The sequence below is a fragment of the Girardinichthys multiradiatus genome, chromosome 6 (assembly GCF_021462225.1).
Source record: "Girardinichthys multiradiatus isolate DD_20200921_A chromosome 6, DD_fGirMul_XY1, whole genome shotgun sequence".
Lineage (NCBI taxonomy): Eukaryota > Metazoa > Chordata > Actinopteri > Cyprinodontiformes > Goodeidae > Girardinichthys > Girardinichthys multiradiatus.
Window position 1 is genome coordinate 3,297,348 of NC_061799.1, and position 19,441 is coordinate 3,316,788.

At 40.6% G+C, this 19,441-nt stretch overlaps 1 protein-coding gene across 1 annotated transcript in view; it reads left to right on the plus strand.

Annotated features, from left to right (window-relative positions):
- The first annotated feature begins 287 nt into the window (after window positions 1-287).
- tgs1 (trimethylguanosine synthase 1) overlaps window positions 288-19,441 on the plus strand; it is a 60,294-nt gene continuing 41,140 nt past the window's right edge. The window contains exons 1-9 of the mRNA XM_047368898.1: window positions 288-498; window positions 10,447-10,529; window positions 10,710-10,810; window positions 11,399-11,404; window positions 11,597-11,679; window positions 11,760-11,869; window positions 16,354-16,890; window positions 17,480-17,606; window positions 18,716-18,802. Coding sequence (XP_047224854.1) covers window positions 386-498; window positions 10,447-10,529; window positions 10,710-10,810; window positions 11,399-11,404; window positions 11,597-11,679; window positions 11,760-11,869; window positions 16,354-16,890; window positions 17,480-17,606; window positions 18,716-18,802 — 1,247 coding nt within the window. The 5' untranslated portion in view covers window positions 288-385. The remainder of the gene's footprint in view (window positions 499-10,446; window positions 10,530-10,709; window positions 10,811-11,398; window positions 11,405-11,596; window positions 11,680-11,759; window positions 11,870-16,353; window positions 16,891-17,479; window positions 17,607-18,715; window positions 18,803-19,441) is intronic.

Here is a 19,441-nt window from a genome sequence, read left to right on the forward strand (position 1 = left end):
AAAATTTAATAAAGTTTGAACTAAAATTGTAGAAAAACCGTAAAAGATATCAAAAAGTTGAATAATATAAAAATAACAGAAGGTTGTGGAAGCATTTTAAAAGTTGAATGGTGTTTGTAGCTAAAATTGCTTTACAGCATTCACACTATAAAATCTGAAGTTATGTTCTTTTTTGAAAAACAGAAGTCTATTAAAAAAAATCTAGTTCTTTGTTCGGTTAATTTCATGTACACACTCCAGTCCAGGTGGTGGCGGCAATGCACCTTAGCGTTGGTCTGCCATCCACCGTAAAACGCCAGAAGAAGAAACAAGAGCCAAATGGCACGTTAGGTCATTTTTTTTGTCGCTGAATAATTTGGGCTTTTAAAAGTTTAAACCGACTGTGATGATGCTGGAGAGAACCAAGACGACAGTGGTCGCGGACATTATTTTTACTCAGAGTCAAACACCTGAGAAGAAGGACGCTGTTCTCTGTCGGTGCTCCAGGGCCTTCGTAGAGTAAGAATTTCTCGTGTTTCTTTTATAACAACAGCAGAAAGTTATTCTCTTCCGGTTTTACGTGTTATGTAGGTTTTTGCGTTAACCGACATAGACATAGTCATTGGATATCGGTAAACCGTAGGTCACCGCTAGCTGTTCTCGTTGATACAGTTTTGTATGCGTAGAAATTAAATTAAACCGACTGGTTGATCTGCCATTATGTGTTAAAGTTTTTCTGCTAACCAATACAATAAAGACATTTTACAAAACAGCATGGCTAGATCAACCGTTCAGCTTTGAAGTTATAATAAATGTACAATAAAAAGGCAGTTTGGGGCACCGCGGTTAAGTTAGTTTTAGGTTCGATGTTGGATATTTGCGCTCCGCATATCCTGCGGCGTCCCCGTCCTGTTAGAATCGATGCTGACAGTCTGATCATGGACAGCAGTTCTTTGCCTGCTCTCTATGGTTTGCTTAGGGACCGTCAAAACATTTCCTAACCAAAGACGCTTGGGAAACAAATATTAATAGCTTTCAGGTGAGATGACACACTGACCCCAAATTAATCTTGGCTCATTGTAATAAACTAAATAGATGAGGCACACTCATTTTTATCTGTTTTTAATGCATTTTCTATTTTTTTTGTGAATTTGTAATCAAAATTTCCGATTCTTTTGAATAGCTTTCAGGTCACATAACTCAGTGTTAAAAAAATAATCTTTTTACTGTTTTTAATTCATTTTCTATTTTTTATAAATTTTTGTAATCACTATTGATCATTTTGATTAAACATAGGATTATAATACATACTGTGATCAGTTGCAAGGTAATTCTCAAAGCTTGCAAGCTACAGTCTAATGCAAAGCATTTTGTTTTTTTAGCAAATCACACCTGCTTTTTTAAAACTGTCCAGCTTTACTGTATAAGTTTTCAATGCATGAACCAGTTTCTTCGTACATCTGATTGTGAGTTAACCTTACTTTGGGAAAAGAGGGGCACAGGTGTCCCTTCACAAATCAAGGATCGAAGCGTTCTTCCATCATTCAGAGCTATGCTCCTTTTGTCCAAATCAGCAGTTGACAGTAGAGGTGTGTGTGATTGTATTTTTTAAATTCATGTTTCACTTATTTGTCAACATTTACTTCATCATTTTAAGACTGATATCAACAAATGTTCAGATTTGCTGGCAAAGACAGTTTTAGCCACTTTAAATATTTATAAATTATTATGTTGCTTATGCAGAATATTGCAAGCCTGTTTTATTGTATCAAAGTAAGAAGCAGAACTCTCACACATCAGCACTGAGTTAAACATGACTGGAAGTTAGCAAATCTGCTATATAAACCAGTAATCCATTAGTGAAGATTTTTAATAATACCTCTCTTTTAGAAGGTGTAATTGTCACTAAAATAAATGACATACATTGCATCCGCAAAGTATTCACAGCGCTGCAATTTTTCCACATTTAGTTATTTTACAGCCTTATTCCAAATGGTATCAATTTAATCTCTTTCATTTCTCTGTCCTGGTGGTTTCAAACTTCTCCCATTTACTAATGATGGAGCCTGCTAATTGTGGTGACACATCCTTAAAATGTGGTTTGAAAACACATTTTAAGAATGTGTCACCAAACATTTTAGTCTAGTTGTCATTCTTTAAACACTGGTAGAAGTAGTCATACCCCATAGGTTGTTCCACAAGTGATGCTGTATAACCACATATCTCAATATATTTTCTCGTTATTAAGCAGCACAACTTGCACTGAAAAAACTCTTCATACTTGTTACATGTTTATCCCTTTTAATACTGTGAAACCGCAAATTACAATGCATTTTAGTGGGGGTCTATGTGATGACCAAAACAAAGTACAAAGATAAAAACACATTGTTGTGTTAAACTAAGCAAAACCTAAAAAGTATGGCCTGTGTGTGTTTAGCTCCCACCAGTCAACACTTATAGAACCATTGGGTTCTTTACAGCTGCAAATGTTTTGTCAACATGTTTCCTCCAGTTTAAGGATGTAATAATGGCTAACACAAATCTTGTGGATTGTCCACAAAAAGGTGTGTCCTCTCTAAAACATGATATGGTTTGATATAAACCCTGGATCACCAATGACCTGAAGGACCTGCTTAACAAGAAAAATGAGCCTTCACAGAGGGAAACAAGGAATTATTGAGGAGTATACAGAAGCATCTTACAGTCATGATAAGAGACAGCAAGGAGGTGTACAAGAAGAAGCTTCAGAGCAAGCACCAGCAAAACAATATCTGAGATCTGAGGTCAGGGATGGAGAAGATCAGAGGCTTCAAGCAGAAGGACAATCGGACCGATAGATGTCTGGACAGAGCCAATAAACTAAACACATTCTTCAATAGGTTCAGTTCAGAAACAAACTCAGCATCCTCCTTTCCTGCTCACAGGCAAACAGACATCCCACCCTCATTTGATCCACAGCTTTCCTGTCAAACCTCAAATGTTTTATCTTCCACCTCAGCCATGGGCTCTTCTGCTTCTACATGCTTGCCTTCAACCAAATCAGAAGATGCTGATGCTCCTTTTACCTCATCCTTCCTTCTGTGTGTCTCAAGAAGTCAGGTGAAGAGACAACTGGAACGGCTGAACCTGAATAAGGCTGCAGGTTCAGATGGTGTCAGCCCTAGAGTCCTTAGGGTCTGTGCAGAGCAGCTCTGTGGGATTCTGCAGCATTTCTTCAACCTTAGCCTGGCCCAGAAGAAGATTCCATTTTTGTGAAAGACCTCCTGTCTTGTTCCAGTACCAAAGAAAACTCACCCATCAGTCCTCAATGACTATAGACCTGTTGCCCTGACATCCCATATCATGAAGGTCCTAGAGAGACTCCTGTTGGCCCACCTGAGTAAGCAAACAATAAACTATCAGGACCTCCTTCAGTTTGCTTATTGCTGTGGAGTTGGAGTTGAAGATGCCATCATACACCTGCTTCAACAAACCCACTGTCATCTGGACAAAGCCAGCAGCACTGTGAGGATTATGTTCTTTGATTTCTCCAGTGCATTTAACAGTTCAACCTGATTTGCTTTGTCAGAAACTCCAGAAGACTCAGGTGGAGGCCTCAACAATCTCCTGGATCAAAGACTACCTGACCAACACACCACAGTTTGTGAGACTGAAGGGTTGTGTGTCTAACCAGGTAGTCAGCAGCACAGGAGCACCACAGGGGACTGTACTCTCACCATTCCTTTTCACTCTGTACACCTCAGACTTCCAGTACAAGACAGACTCCTGTCATATAGAGAAATACTTAGATGATTCTGTAGTTGTGGGGTGGATCAGAGATGGACAAGAAGCTGAGTACAGGGAGCTGGCGGACCCCTTTGTGGCATGGTGTGGAAACAATCATCTCATCCTGAACGTGTCAGGGACTTAATAAAATTCAACAAGCTAATATAGAAGGCTGGCTCTGTTCTAGGGACTCCTCTGGAACCTCTGGAGATCATTGCAAAGAACGATTCTTCATAAAATGAAGAACATTATGGAAAACCCTGAGCATCCTCATCATCAGACTGTTGTACAACAACAGAGTGTCTTCAGTCAGAAGCTTTTTCAGATCTGCTGTAAGATGGAGTGCTACAGGAGATCCTTCCTGCCCACAGCTATCAGCATCTACAACAATATTATCAGATCCAGTGTGATGACTGATAGATGACTCCATGTGCAGTGCCGCAACACAAACAGTAAAGAATATGAAAATGCAAAGAAAGACGCCTGGAATTGTCCATTGTGTAAGTAAAGTGTGAAATGTGTCCAGAATTGTTAGAAAGAAATTGTTATAAATTGTTAAGATTGCTTTAGGACTGTAATCTCATCTGTCATGTGTAGTAGAATAATTTAAAATTCATTTTGTGAACAGCACATTATCTCAAAGCTATTGAAAAGAAAATAATTTTGAAAACATAAATCAATAAAACACAGAAAATGCATTAAAATCAGATAAAATGGGTGTGTCTCATCTCTTCAGTCTAGTAGAATGATTCAACAGTAATTTTTTTACCAGTCATGTGACCATAAAGCAAAAAAATCATGCATTTTTATGAAATAAATATGTAAAAAAAAAAATAGAAAATGCATTAAAATCAGATAAAAAGGAGTGCGTCTTATTTATTCAGTTTAGTAGAGTGATTTGACATTAATTCTGGGTCATGTGACTTGAAAGCTATTAATCTTTGTTTCTCAAGAGTGGTTCGGAAATGTTTTGACTGTTCCTAAGAGAGCCAGAGGGAGCACGCTGCTGCCCATAATTAAACTGCCAGCATCTGTTTAAACAGGAACGGGACGCTGCAGAATCTGCGGAGCGTGAATATCCAACATCCAACCTAAAACTAACTTCACCGTTGTGTTTAGGCCCTAAATGCTAAATGGTCTAAATTGTTTTTGTTTTCATAATCTTAAGAGGGTTAAAGTAGGAAAGACAAACTTATTACATGCTTAAAAAGTTGGTTTCATCTTTGTATGTTTTCATCTGTGTGAGGATAAAAACATTCATCAGAACGTCCAACTGTCAACAACAAAGTCTCAAACTATTTCCCTCTAAATAAGAAACCTTCAGTCCACAGAGCTTCTACATACATACACTCAGAGAATGAGTGATCCAAAGCTATGCTCCATTTAAAACTTTCAAGTGCAGTTCTTTGGGATTTACCAGAGAATCTAAGATACTTAATGCAGCAGAACCTTCCACAGGAGCTGCTGGTCATCTTCTACACTGCCATCATTCAGTCTGTCCTGTCTTCATCCATCTCAGTGTGGTTTGGCTCATCCACAAAACCGGAACAGGTCCAGACTGCAACGAATAATCAGGACTGCAGAGAGAATAATCAGGGCTGACCTTCCTTCCATCCAGGCCTTATACAGGTCTAGGGTCAGGAAAAGAGCTGCTAAAATCTCTGCAGACCCCACACACCCTGCATATAAACTGCTTAGAGTTTTACCTTCAGGCCGTCGCTACAGGGCGCTGTTTTCTAAAACCAGTCGCCACAGAGACAGTTTCTTCCCCCAGGCTGTTTCTCTAATGAACATTTAATAGAGTACAAAACAACAGCATACAGATGTTGCAAATGCACCTTTTTATTTATATATGTGTATATTTGTATATTGTGTATATACACTGCTCAAAAAAATAAAGGGAACACTCAAATAACACATCCTAGATCTGAATGAATGAAATATTCTCATTGAATACTTTGTTCTGTACAAAGTTGAATGTGCTGACAACAAAATCACACAAAAATCATCAATGGAAATCAAATTTATTAACCAATGGAGGCCTGGATTTGGAGTCACACACAAAATTAAAGTGGAAAAACACATTACAGGCTGATCCAACCTTGATGTAATGTCCTTAAAACAAGTCAAAATGAGGCTCGGTATTGTGTGTGGCCTCCACGTGCCTCTATGACCTCCCTACAATGCCTGGGCATGCTCCTGATGAGACGGCGGATGGTCTCCTGAGGGATCTCTTCCCAGACCTTGACTAAAGCATCCAGCAACTCCTGGTGGATGGAGCGAGACATGATGTCCCAGATGTGCCCAATCGGATTCAGGTCTGGGGAATGGGCGGGCCAGTCCATAGCTTCAATGTCTTCATCTTGCAGGAACTGCTGACAAACTCCAGCCACATGAGGTCTAGCATGGTCCTGCATTAGGAGGAACCCAGGAAGAACCGCACCAGCATATGTTCTCACAAGGGGTCTGAGGATCTCATCTCGGTACATAATGGCAGTCAGGCTATCTCTGGCGAGCACATGGAGGGCCCTCCAAAGAAATGCCGCCCACGCCATTACTGGCCCACTGCCAAACCGGTCATGCTGAAGGATGTTGCAGGCAGCAGATCGCTCTCCACAGTGTCTCCAGACTGTCATGTCTGTCACATGTGCTCTGTGTGAACCTGCTTTCATTTGTAAAGAGCACAGGGCCTTAGTGGCGAATTTTCCAATCCTGGTGTTCTCTGGCAAATGCCAAGCATCCTGCACAGTGTTGGGCTGTGAGCACAACCCCCATTTGTGGACGTCGTGCCCTCATACCATCCTCAAGGAGTCGGTTTCTAACCGTTTGTGCAGAGACATGCACATTTGTGGCCTGCTGGAGGTCATTTTGCAGGGCTCTGGCAGTGCTCCTCCTGTTCCTCCTTGCACAAAGGCGGAGGTAGCGGTCCTGCTGCTGGGTTGTTGCCCTCCTACGGCCTCCTCCACATCTCCTGGTGTACTGGCCTGTCTCCTGGTAGCACCTCCAGGCTCTGGACACTACGCTGACAGACACAGCAAACCTTTGTTCCACAGCTTGCATTGATGTGCCATCCTGGATGAGCTGCACTACCTGAGCCACTTGTGTGGGTTGTAGAGTCCATCTCATGCTACCATGAGTGTGAAAGCACCACCAACATTCAAAAGTGACCAAAACATCAGCCAGAAAGCATAGATACTGAGAAGTGGTCTGTGGTCCCCACCTGCAGAACCACTCCTTTGTCTCGTTAATCACCAAAGATTTCCCCCTGTTGTCTATTCCCTTTGCACAACAGCATGTGATATTGATTATCAATTCGTGTTGCTTCCTAAGTGGACAGTTTGATTTTGCAGAAGTTTGATTTACCTGGAGTTATATTGTGTTGTTTAAGTGTTCCCTTTATTTTTTTGAGCAGTGTATGTATATTCTTTAATGCAAAAACCAGAGAGCAAAGTGTACCAGAGTCAAATTCCTTGTTTGTTGTGTGTACAAACTTGGCAATAAAGCTGATTCTGAAATACAATCCAATTTGATTTGTTTTCTTGCATGTATAGAAAATCCATTTCGATGGTTGACCCGCTGACAATAAAGATGTGAGATCATGCAGTCTATCACTTTTAATAGCTACTATGAAGAAGAAAAAATAAGGCACACGGTAAATGTGACATTTTCTTATTTTTCTAATGGGCTTCTTTTATCATTTCTGCATGCCAGCACAGAGAATTAGGATTGTTCTAGTATTTGTGTTTAGAGACAAACAACAGATCACAGCATATTTCTTTTCATTTCCTTTATTTCACCAGATTAAAACCACCAAATAGAAATAAAAAATAGTAAACATGCATCACACTGAGTTATTTTTTTTTAAAAGCATAAGGGTCAGTCATGGATCAATTTTCTGTAGACTAGCTGAGGTGTGAGTGCCCTCTGGAGGTAGAGAAAAGTACTACTGATGCAACTTTCAAAAATGCATGACTTTTCACTTGTTTCAGACAAAATTATAATGTATTTTGTTTGCTTTAATGGACTTTAAAGAACTAAATTAATGAGATGAGTACAGAAGCAATGACTGACACTGAGTACTCGGGAATATGTGAAGTGCACCAAACAACAAAATGAAATTTCTTGGCAGCACAGTTGATCTGTGATTAATTATTTTGGTTTGCAGTTCTACTCTTATTGGGTGACTGGAGTTCAAACTGAGTGGATGAGAAAAGTATGGGCAGGCCGCTGCAGTGTTTAAGAAAACATCGTTGTGGCAAAAAAAAGGTGTTTATTCAGGTCATTGAACCCTGTCACGAGTAAAAAAACGACACTTCTCTGCAGTGAAAATGCAGTTTTTTACGCTGCTTTAACACGTGTAAAAAGCGGCATTCATTCGCTCGCTCGTCGTCTTCCGCTTTATCCGGGACCGGGTCGCGGGGGCAGCAGACTCAGCAGAGACGCCCAGACGTCCCTCTCCCCAGACACCTCCTCCAGCTTCTCCGGGTGGAGCCCAAGGCGTTCCCAGGCCAGCCGAGAGACATAGTCCCTCCAGCGTGTCCTGGGCTGTCCCCTGGGCCACCTCCCGGTGGGGCGTGCGTGGAACACCTCCCAAGGAAGGCGTCCAGGAGGCATCCGGTATAGATGCCCAAGTCACCTCAACTGGCTCCTCTCGATGTGGAGGAGTAGCGGCTCTACTCCGAGCCCATCCCGGATGGCCGAGCTCCTCACCCTATCTCTAAGGGAGTGCCCGGCCACCCTACGGAGGAAGCTCATTTCAGCCACTTGTATCCGGGATCTCGTTCTTTCGGTCATGCCCCAAAGTTCATGTCCATAGGTGAGGGTAGGAACGTAGACCGACCGGTAAATCGAGATCTTCGCTTTTCGGCTCAGCTCTCTCTTCACCACAACGGACCGGCACAGCGCCCCCATTACTGTGGCAGCCGCACCGATCCGTCTGTCGATCTCCCGCTCCATTTTTCCCTCACTCGTGAACAAGACCCCGAGATACTTAAACTCCTCCACTTGAGGCACGAACTCCCCTCCAACCTGAAGAGGACAAGCCACCCTTTTCCGGTCGAGAACCATGGCCTCGGACTTGGAGGAACTGATCTTCATCCCAGCCGCTTCACACTCGGCTGCGAACCGCTACAGCGCATGCTGTAGGTCTTGGCTAGAGGGGGCCAGCAGGACCACGTCATCTGCAAAAAGAAGAGACAAAATCCTCTGGTCCCCAAACCAGACCCCCTCAGGCCCTTGGCTGTGCCTAGAAATCCTGTCCATAAAAGTTATGAACAGGACCGGTGACAAAGGGCAGCCCTGCCGGAGTCCAACATGCACCGGGAACAGGTCCGACTTAGTGAGGCCATTCTTCCCAATCACACCTCTCCAGGTGTCACTGTCGTTTCCCACGTGGGCGTTGAAGTCCCCCAGCAGAATAATGGAGTCCCCAGGAGGGGCACTATCCAGCAACCCGACAGGGACGCCAAGAAGGCCGGGTACTCCTCACTACCACTCGGCCCGTAGGCCGAAATGATAGTCAGAGACCTCTCCCCAACCCAAAGGCGCAGGGATGCGACCCTCTCATCCACTGGGGTAAACCCCAACATGAGACGGCTGAGCTGGGGGGCAACAAGCAAGCCCACCCCAACCCGCCGCCTCTCCCCGCGGGCCCCTCCAGAGTAGTCCCTAGAGCCAGCCTAAGCATCCGGGGTTCAAAAGGCCATGGTAAAACGACGTAAAAAATTGCATTTTCATTGGAGAAAAGCATAGTTTTTTTCGCTCTTCAGAATGTGGTCTTAAAATAGCATTAAAAAACTGCATTTTCTCAGGATTTTCCTGTATTTTACAGCGTTCTGACTTATAAAAAGCTGTTTTTTTGCTTCACTTTTTAACCAGACGTGTGGTAAAAGTGGCAAATTGTGGCATTCAGGGCGCGCTAAATCCGGAGAGAACCGCTGACTCCTAGCAAATTTATTTCAAAATCTCGCTGGGTTTCCCCAATGGGTGGAAGTTAAACACAAAGTCAGATGATATCTAATGTTAATGTATGAATTATTTGTAATTATTATGCTCTACTAATGGCTTGATTTAAACTTTAAAAAAGTTTATGTGTTAATGTTGAGTTGTTGAAAGTTTTACCAATAAATTAAATTAATTATTTGTCATCGTCAATATACTTTATTTACAGTGTTATTTTTTAAATATTTTTAAACAAAAAATTTTAAATGGCTGATTAATGAACCACGTGCACCTATCTACAGTGGAGAGAGTGGGATTAACATTCGGGCTCCATCTTTAAGGCTTCACACTGTCGTCGTCTGCCTTCGTGGTGTTCGCGGCCGTCAAAGGACCCGGCCCACGTAGACCAGTCCTTCAAAGGATGCAGTCCCTGAATTTGTCTGATTACTCTGTGGCTTTCTTCAAGGATCCGGATGTGTGACCCAAAAAAAACTGAAATTATAAGACTGAAAGTAGTCAAAATGAATTTTCAGTACATCGAAATACATTTACAAAGCAAGTGAATTCACTTTCAAACCATTAAATTCAGTTTCAATTTACTGAATTAAAATTTTCAAACAAATGCATTTAATTTCAAAATACACAAACACAGATTTAGTCTGAACAATTCAAATTCAGTTTCTGATGACAAGTTTTTGCCCATAATGAATAAACTCCTTGTCTTCACTGACTGACTATTTTTGTATGTTTGCCTTTGAACAGGGATAGAGAGCTGTACTGCTCTGACAACAGACTGCTTTCCTCTGGCATAGAAGACACTGAAGTGCAAGCTACTGAACATTATGGTAATTATTACCAGCAGTTCTGTAAAATTGACTCGGTTCTTCGTCTCCCTTGGCTTGGATTCCATCTGACAAATTTGCCACTTGATCTTTTGAGTCACTGACAGATAAAAGCAAACAAAACATTAAAACGTGCAAAGAGAGGAAACTTGTTTTAAAATGTATATTTTCCTAAATTGTCAGAATCTAAAAAAGAGGAAGAGGAACAAGTCTTGGATGAAGAGTCTCAGCTGATGACTATGATGGGTCTGCCTTTAGCATTTGCCAGCTCCTCTGAACAGATGGTAAGTCGTGCTTGGTGCATTTTATCAGTGTAAAGTTTTGCTTTTCCTTTTGTTTTTATGAATTGGAGACTAAGGCCCTGTCCCAATACCCGCACTTCCACCCTTGCGTCCGTGAATTGCGCATTCCCGTTGATGGGTTCGAGTGCGTAGTGTGTCCTTAGCCCTTTGTGCCCCACATCCACCCTTCGGTGAAGTCCGCCACAATTCACTGCTGCAGATGACATTCTGAGCAAAAACCAATCACAACCGTCAACGTAACCAGCCATCAAATCAGAATAATAAGAACTGCGTAAACTTTAGACAGCAAGCCGACAAATATATTTTTTTACCGGTTTTCCAGGCTCAACATTGTAAGATACCACTGGGTTCAGAGTGAGTCTGGGCAGTCAGTAGCCCATAACACTGAAGTTACCTTTCAAACAAACACTGGCGTGGCGAGAGTCTAGTGTATAAGCCTCCTTTGCTTCCTGCACTTTCTTCTCCTCAAAACAATTGCTTGTTGCAGTTTTAAAATATGTTTTTTAGCAGCAAGACTGGGAAAACAGCGCTGGTTCCCGCCCTTTTTGATGTTGCAGTTACGGTGCAGAGGTGCAAGTTGATGACGTAACCCCTACTGTCCCAATTCTCCAATTTTGCACGCTTCTAACCTGCGCACTTCAACCCTTACATGCACTTGTACAAAGTAAACACTTCATTGAGGGGCGTAGGGTGTAGTGTGGGTATTGGGACAGGGACTAGAACATCAACGCTCAAGGCCTTTTCTCCCATTATGTTATTGCATGACAGAAAAGAAGAAGGCCATACAGAAAGCCCGTCACATGCGTGGAAGATAAAGAGGCTGACAAAGATTTACCACAGGTTTACAAAACAGGTAACATGCCTGACATATTGTCCTTTGTATAATCTATAATGTGATTTTCTGCATTTGCTATTGTTTACTTCTTATTTTTTGTTTGGGTGAACACCATGATGTTTCTGAAGATGAATGCCAGAACGAACTGCAGCAAGTAGTGGATGTTGACGAAGAGATTCATGACACCTGTTGGGAATCCTATTGGGGTACGGAAAGTAAAATAATGATTAGCATGAACATTTAGATTTGCTACAGTATTAGTCCAGAGCAGAAGTTTTAAAAAGCTTATCAATGTGTGATTATAGACAAAAAGAGTTGCATATAGGATAAAATAAAGGCAATTTCTTCACATTTAAAACATAATTAAATTAGCTGTTATTTGACATGGTTCATTGACTCTGTCAAGATAGAAGATTTACAAAAAGCTGCTGGCTTATTTGATGTTTGACTTTATTGAAGAAAATGGCACTAACTCAAGGTTTACCGGTTTTATCCCCTAATCATTGCTTTACATTTAAATCAGCACCAGAACTTTATTCGATTGAAACATTGTGTCTGTTTGAACTATGTTACAGTTGATAGCATGTGATGTACAGGGGTTGGACAATGAAACTGAAACACCTGGTTTTAGACCACAATAATTTATTAGTATGGTGTAGGGCCTCCTTTTGCGGCCAATACAGCGTCAATTCGTCTTGGGAATGACATATACAAGTCCTGCACAGTGGTCAGAGGGATTTTAAGCCATTCTTCTTGTAAGATAGTGGCCAGGTCACTACATGATACTGGTGGAGGAAAACGTTTCCTGACTCGCTCCTCCAAAACATCCCAAAGTGGCTCAATAATATTTAGATCTGGTGACTGTGCAGGCCATGGGAGATGTTCAACTTAACTTTCATGTTCATCAAACCAATCTTTCACCAGTCTTGCTGTGTGTATTGGTGCATTGTCATCCTGATACACAGCACCGCCTTCAGGATACAATGTTTGAACCACTGGATGCACATAGTCCTCAAGAATGGTTCGGTAGTCCTTGGCAGTGACACGCCCATCTAGCACAAGTATTGGGCCAAGGGAATGCCATGATATGGCAGCCCAAACCATCACTGATCCACCCCCATGCTTCACTCTGGGCTTCTCCACACCGTAACTCTCCCGGATGTGGGGAAAACAGTAAAGGTGGACTCATCAGAGAACAATACATGTTTCACATTGTCCACAACCCAAGATTTGCGCTCCTTGCACCATTGAAACTGACGTTTGGCATTGGCATGAGTGACCAAAGGTTTGGCTATAGCAGCCTGGCCGTGTATATTGACCCTGTGGAGCTCCCGACGGACAGTTCTGGTGGAAACCGGAGAGTTGAGGTGCACATTTAATTCTGCCGTGATTTGGGCAGCCATGGTTTTATGTTTTTTGGATAAAATCCGGGTTAGCACCCGAACATCCCTTTCAGACAGCTTCCTCTTGCGTCCACAGTTAATTCTGTTGGATGTGGTTTGTCCTTCTTAGTGGTATGCTGACATTACCCTGGATACCGTGGCTCTTGATACATCACAAAGACTTGCTGTCTTGGTTACAGATGCACCACACAATTTGTCCTCTTTTGAATTCTGGTATGTCACCCATAATGTTGTGTGCATTTCAATATTTTGAGCAAAACTGTGCTCTTACCCTGCTAATTGAACCTTCACACTCTGCTCTTACTGGTGCAATGTGCAATCATTGAAGACTGGCTACCAGGCTGGTCCAATTTAGCCATGAAACCTCTCACACTAAAATGACAGGTCTTTCAGTTTCATTGTCCAACCCCTGTAGTATTCTACTGCAGGGTGTCAACAGTTATCACACAGTACCGAGTTAAACCATAGCAAAGACAGAGATACATGTAGTAAGGTGGGTCTTCTAGTTTGGTTTAAAATTATTTATACTTCTGGTAGGTATTTGTTGACAGAACAAATATTCATAATTGAAACAGCTGAACTAGGAGCCCACATCCCATTAGTACACTTACCTCATATTAAAGGGGAAAAAAAAAAAAGGGGGAAGCAATCTTAATTCCAGTAGATTCCGATGAAATCAGACCTTACAGCTTTACGTATTTAGTCAATTTTGACCAGATCTGGTAAAACTTTTCTTTTTCCATTTTGAGGGCAAAATACATCTTTTATATAGTGGCTCGGAGTTTCAATAAATAAGTGAAATATGGTAGTTATAGATTTAAACTTATTTACATTCATCTGAGAAGTTTGTTTCTGATTTGAAAGAAGGCAGTCGGCCCAAGTAATAAGAAAGTGTCCAGCCTATCGTTAAAAAACAGGTTTCTCTTTTTTTTACTTACAGTTTTACAAAAATTAGCATGCTGGAAATTATTTATACACCCCTGATCAAAATATTAAGACCAGTTAAAAAAGGGCAGAAATTAGCATTTTGCAGTGTTGGATATTAAAAAGGTTCTAAGTAGAGCTTCACAATGCAAGAAGAAGACATTTGAGCAAGAGACAAAATATTTTGAGCAGACAATTTATTGACAACTGTATTTAAACTCAAACAAGCTTTTGTCAGCTGATTAAAAGTTTAAGACCACCACAGCCTTTAAACACTCAAAAATCCGGATTCAATTTCAAGTATTCACAGACAGGACCTCCTGATGGCAAATGCAAAAAAGCTCACAGTGTTTGAACGTGCTAGGAATGTTGAGCTGCAGAGGCAAGGCCTCTCACAAAGTGCCGATACTGCTGAGGTTGGATGTAGTATCATTTGGAATTTCTTAGGGTTATGGAACAAGAAAGTCTAGCGGTAGACCCAAAAACATTTCACTGGCACTGAGCTGCAGGATCCGATTGGCTGTTCTTAATGACACAGGATGATCTTCGACCCAACTAAAGCCATTACTGGTGCTGATTGCAGCCCAATAACCATCAGACGGCATCTGCAAGTGAAGCTGTTTAACAAGAAATGTCTTCAAAGACCACGTCTTCTTTAAAGGGGAAGAAAAGTTGTATTCTCTAACAAGAAAAAAATATAACCTTAACAGTCCAGCTGACTTCCAATGCTACTGGCATGTCAATTAGACATGTCAAGGAGACATTTCTCTGTGGAACAGTGGAGAAGTGGGGGCATTCCCCAGTCAAGAGGGATGTTCCTGTTGCACCAAACATCCTTCATGACTGAGGTTATGACTGAGTTTTTCAACAGTCTGACCAAGGACTTCTTTCAGGAGAATAACATCACTCTTTTGGACTGCCTGATCTAAATTCAATTGAGAACTTTTAGGGATGGATGGAAAGGGAAGTTTACAAAAATGGACATCAGTTCCAGACAGTGGACCTTTGGAGCAACGTTTCCACTGGCCGCTTTATTATGCATGCCTAAACCAATGAATTGATCAACAAGGATGGTGGAGTTATTCATTACTGAGTCCTTTTTTGACACTTTTGATCACCTGATGAACAGCCTATTTCAGTTACATTGTTGTTTTTAATAATTTGACTGCTCAAATTGTTTTGTCCCTTGCTCTCATTTGTTCTTTTAGCATCGTGAAGCTCTACTTAGAACCTTCTTGCAAAATGCACATTTTTGCATTTTGTTTTTCACTGGTCTCAATCAGGAGTGTACATTGATTGGAAGGATAATTTCTGAGGTGTTGTTTTGGACTGGTAAAATGTTATATGCTTAATTGTCAAACCAGAACAAATCTAAAGTCATGAATATTACATGTGGGGTACCTCAAAGGTCTGTTCAAGGCCAAAAATGTACATTGTGTATATCATATGCAGAGTATCAGAGATTTTGAAACATACATGTGTAATATGTTGTGTATGTGTTTACACATGCATGTGTAATATAGAAACAATAAAAGGCCATCAGATCAATAGATCACACTGGATATAAAGGCCATACTAATGAAATCTTCAAAATCAAAAGCCTTACAATTTCAGAATTTGGTAACACAGCTCAAATAATATTTCTAGGAAAACAAACTTTTTACCAAATAAACTAGAGAAGAGCGAGAAGGAGGACATATTTTAAGAGGGGATCTGAAAATATAAATGCTGTGTTCAAATGACTTTAAAAAATATGTGCCATTAAATTGTGGATTTGTCCAGGAGATGAATTTAAGCAAAGTAAAGACAGGAAGAAAGGAAATGTAAAATGTGATAATGTGACTTGTTAATATGGTTAGTGCACTTGATCACATTTCAACTTAACTATATTTAAATCGGAAAACATCTAAACAGTTGAACTTCTGATTTTAATGTCTGTGTTTTTCATTCATCCTACAAGACACTAGCTTAGCATAATAGCATGCAGCGCTACATGACCTCTTGATTTCATTTACTAATTAGATAATTTCAACCAGAATAGTGTAAAGTGAATGACAGAGTTCAAATATATAATTATTTTGCCAAAAGACTTCTGAATTACCTTTTAATAAAAAGCCTTGTTTTGCATAATAACAAAAAGATTTTAAAGCAAGTGAAGTTATCATTTGTGTTTCAAGTGTATCATTTGTTTTAAAGTGCCTGTTAAACTTGTTTAGCTTTAAAGTGTATTAACATACCACTCAGAATTAAAGCATATATTCAAATATGAGAAAAGGCCTTAGAAACAACACGTCTGGGTAAAAAATCAATAGGAACTGCCAAGTGTTTTTCATTGATTTTTTTCTGTTTTGTACACAATAAAGCTCAGAATGGGCAGGATTTGCTGTGGAGCTCCTGGCTAGAGAAGCATCCAGACACCAGTTTACCATCTGCAGATGATGTTGGAACTGTCGCTGCTCCTTGGGATAATCCAGATACGAAGGCTCTCTGGGACAAACTGGCTACGGAGACTTACTACTCGTATTGGGAGCGATTTTCATATTGGACAGCATTAGGCTGGACTACTGATCCTCGAATGTGTAACTGGAGCACTGGTGAAGATGTGCAGACAGACACTCAGACAAAGTCAAACAAACAGACAAAAGGGAAAACTGGAGTTGGGAACCAAGAAAGAAAAAGCAAAGTTGATGTTATGAGTTTTCTGTTCAGAGAAACGTGCACAATACAGGAAAGCGGGAGCTGTGCGACTGACTTAGAGGCAAACAGATACTTTGTTTGCAGCTCTGATGTTAGAAAGCAGTCAGATGAGGAATGTCGTTGCTGTGAGGATCCTTCAGACGGTGGGAATGATCAGAAGGAACCTGCTGGCACATCTAAAGAGAACAGTCCTAAACAAACAGGTAATGTGTCCCACCAACAGTGTTGCAGACTGCTGTATGATTATCCAAACTCATTACAAAATAGTATGTGTGTATCAGTGGCGATTGCTCTAAGACTGCAAGGGAAGCTCAGCTTCCCCTAAAATGTCAAAAAATAAGTGATCAAATATATACTGTTCTGTGTACATGTCATTGACTAAATATGCGCTACAACCGCTCAACATTTGTTCAGAATCAGCTTCTCATCACTGGTAACGACGCGGCTTTCCTCTCACTCATTCCTGCAGCTTCACAGTACTTTAAACAGTGAATTCAATAGCCAAGCAAAAATGCTGGGCTTTGTCCCGCCCATCGTCTCTGGGGTCTATGGGACACTGGCTGGCCTCGGCTGCCCCGGACACTCAGCTTCTGCATGATTATTGGATGATCTGTCTGAGGATGAATCCCTTTTTGATCGACAGCAAAATGAGCGAACCAGCGATCTTAAAATTGAGCTTCCCCTCCTTGAAAGACCAGCATCTGCCACTGGGGTGTGTGTGTGTGTGTGTACTATTTTGTAAATATATATATATATGTGTGTTTGTGTATATACTTTTTTTTCACCACCCAGATTCAATGCAACTCACCATCCTACCTGACAGAATCTTCAGCTCAAACAGCAAAATGTCAGAGAGAAGAGAAGAAGATGATGATGATGGTGATAAGCACCCAAGAAGGTTTACGAAAATTAAACGCAGGTGAGCTCTGTAGTAACAGTTCTTAAAGTGGTTCCACTGCTGAAAGAATAGACATTAGCAATTTTTAAAATGGTTTTGTCTTGGCACCAAGCTTCTGGGCCAGTGAAAAGAGAAACGAAGGGTGGGTTAATGGAAAGCAGCCATAATTTTAAATATGGTAGCCCTATGGTGTAAGACACACAATATTTTCCACTTTCAGTCTGTAAAATTAAAGATTACCGCAGAGAAAATGTGCAAGCTATACCATACATAAAAATGTTGTTAGCACAGGAATACACAAGTTATGCTATCCTTTACATTATTTTCACGTTTCAAGACCAGGTTACTGTATTCATCTTGGGCTCTCTCTAGAATTTTTTTTTTTTTGGGGGGGGGAAAATCTCCAAAGCAGTCTTGCAATCTGAACGGTGTGGTTTTTATTTAATCTTCCTCCTCTGCCACATGTTGAACCCCCGTGAGCAAGGCATTTGAACGACCCTGAGCAGGGCGTTTGACTCCAAGTTGCATACAGACTAGTGTATGTTCATTATAAAGTCTATTTACAATCATTTTTTTCTACATTACCTAATAAACAGCTTTTTTAGCCTAATGCTTAAACCATTGTGTTAACCATGGAAACTTGATTGTGGCATGAATTTACAAAACAAAATCCTACAGTAAAAGATTCCGGAAAACCCTGTCTTATATTTGGCACTGTTCATTGCTCTTTTACTTCTGACTGATGTACGCGACCCTTGTGATGAAAAGTTATTATGATACAGCTACCTTGTCGTCTTATAGTGAACTGACATTGTTGAATTTAGGACTGCACATTTTCTTAAAAAAAACGTCAGGTTGAACATCAATGATAGTGATGTTGTTTTCTGATTGGAACATCTGGGCTTCATCCCAAGGCTCGCCATGTATTTTAGTGTCCTCAGACATAACAAGGAAACCCACTTTGCCTGTTAAATTCCCACAAGTGAGTACAAATGCTACATGTATTAGAATTGATGACTGTGTGGTAAGAATGATGAAAGCAGTGTAACCCTGACTGTTGAAAATGCCACATTACATGCATGAGGCACCAAAAGTGCTACTTCGTAAAGCTGTTGTGTGTTTTTCTGCAGTCATGAGCTGGATGTGGAGGAGTGTCCACATCTTACACCTGAGGAAGTCTGGTCTGAACTAGGACTTAAACACAAATTGCAGCCCCAGTAAGTCTTTTTTCCCCTATTTGTTTGTTTTTGTTTTGTTTTTTTGTTAATCTGCCTATTTTTGTTTAAATTACTGACAGAAAGTAAACTCTGTGGCCAAGTATAAAATGACCATAACATTTTTCACTACTCAAAATATTACACAATAGAATCAGGTCATACCAGCAGGTTTATCTTATGAGTAGTGAAGCATGAATTCCACAGTGCTCTACTGTTCTGAAATTCAATTCTCAAGTTAGAACTTTATGTCAAGAAAACATAAAAAATCGTGGAACAGGTATGCCACAAAATTGATGATGTTCACACTATATTGAGCAAAAGTTAATGTGCAAGAGTGCATGTCTTTTTTTGTTAGCTTATTCCTGGGACTTGATGTTTTCAGTGTTTTGAAGGTGAAATTACATTTGTACTCATCCCTTTTTACCCACAAAATAAAAATCTGATATTGCACTTTATTTTTCATGATTTTAAAATAAAAAAACACTGCTAACTTCTATGTGATATTGGTCTCCAAAAGGAAGTACAAAAAACTTAATACGTAAACACCTAATTGCCAAAGTGATTTCTTTTCAGCATATTTGCCAAATGATCTGCTGTCTTTGAAGTGTAAAAGTATGTTAAATTCACCATCTTAACCTA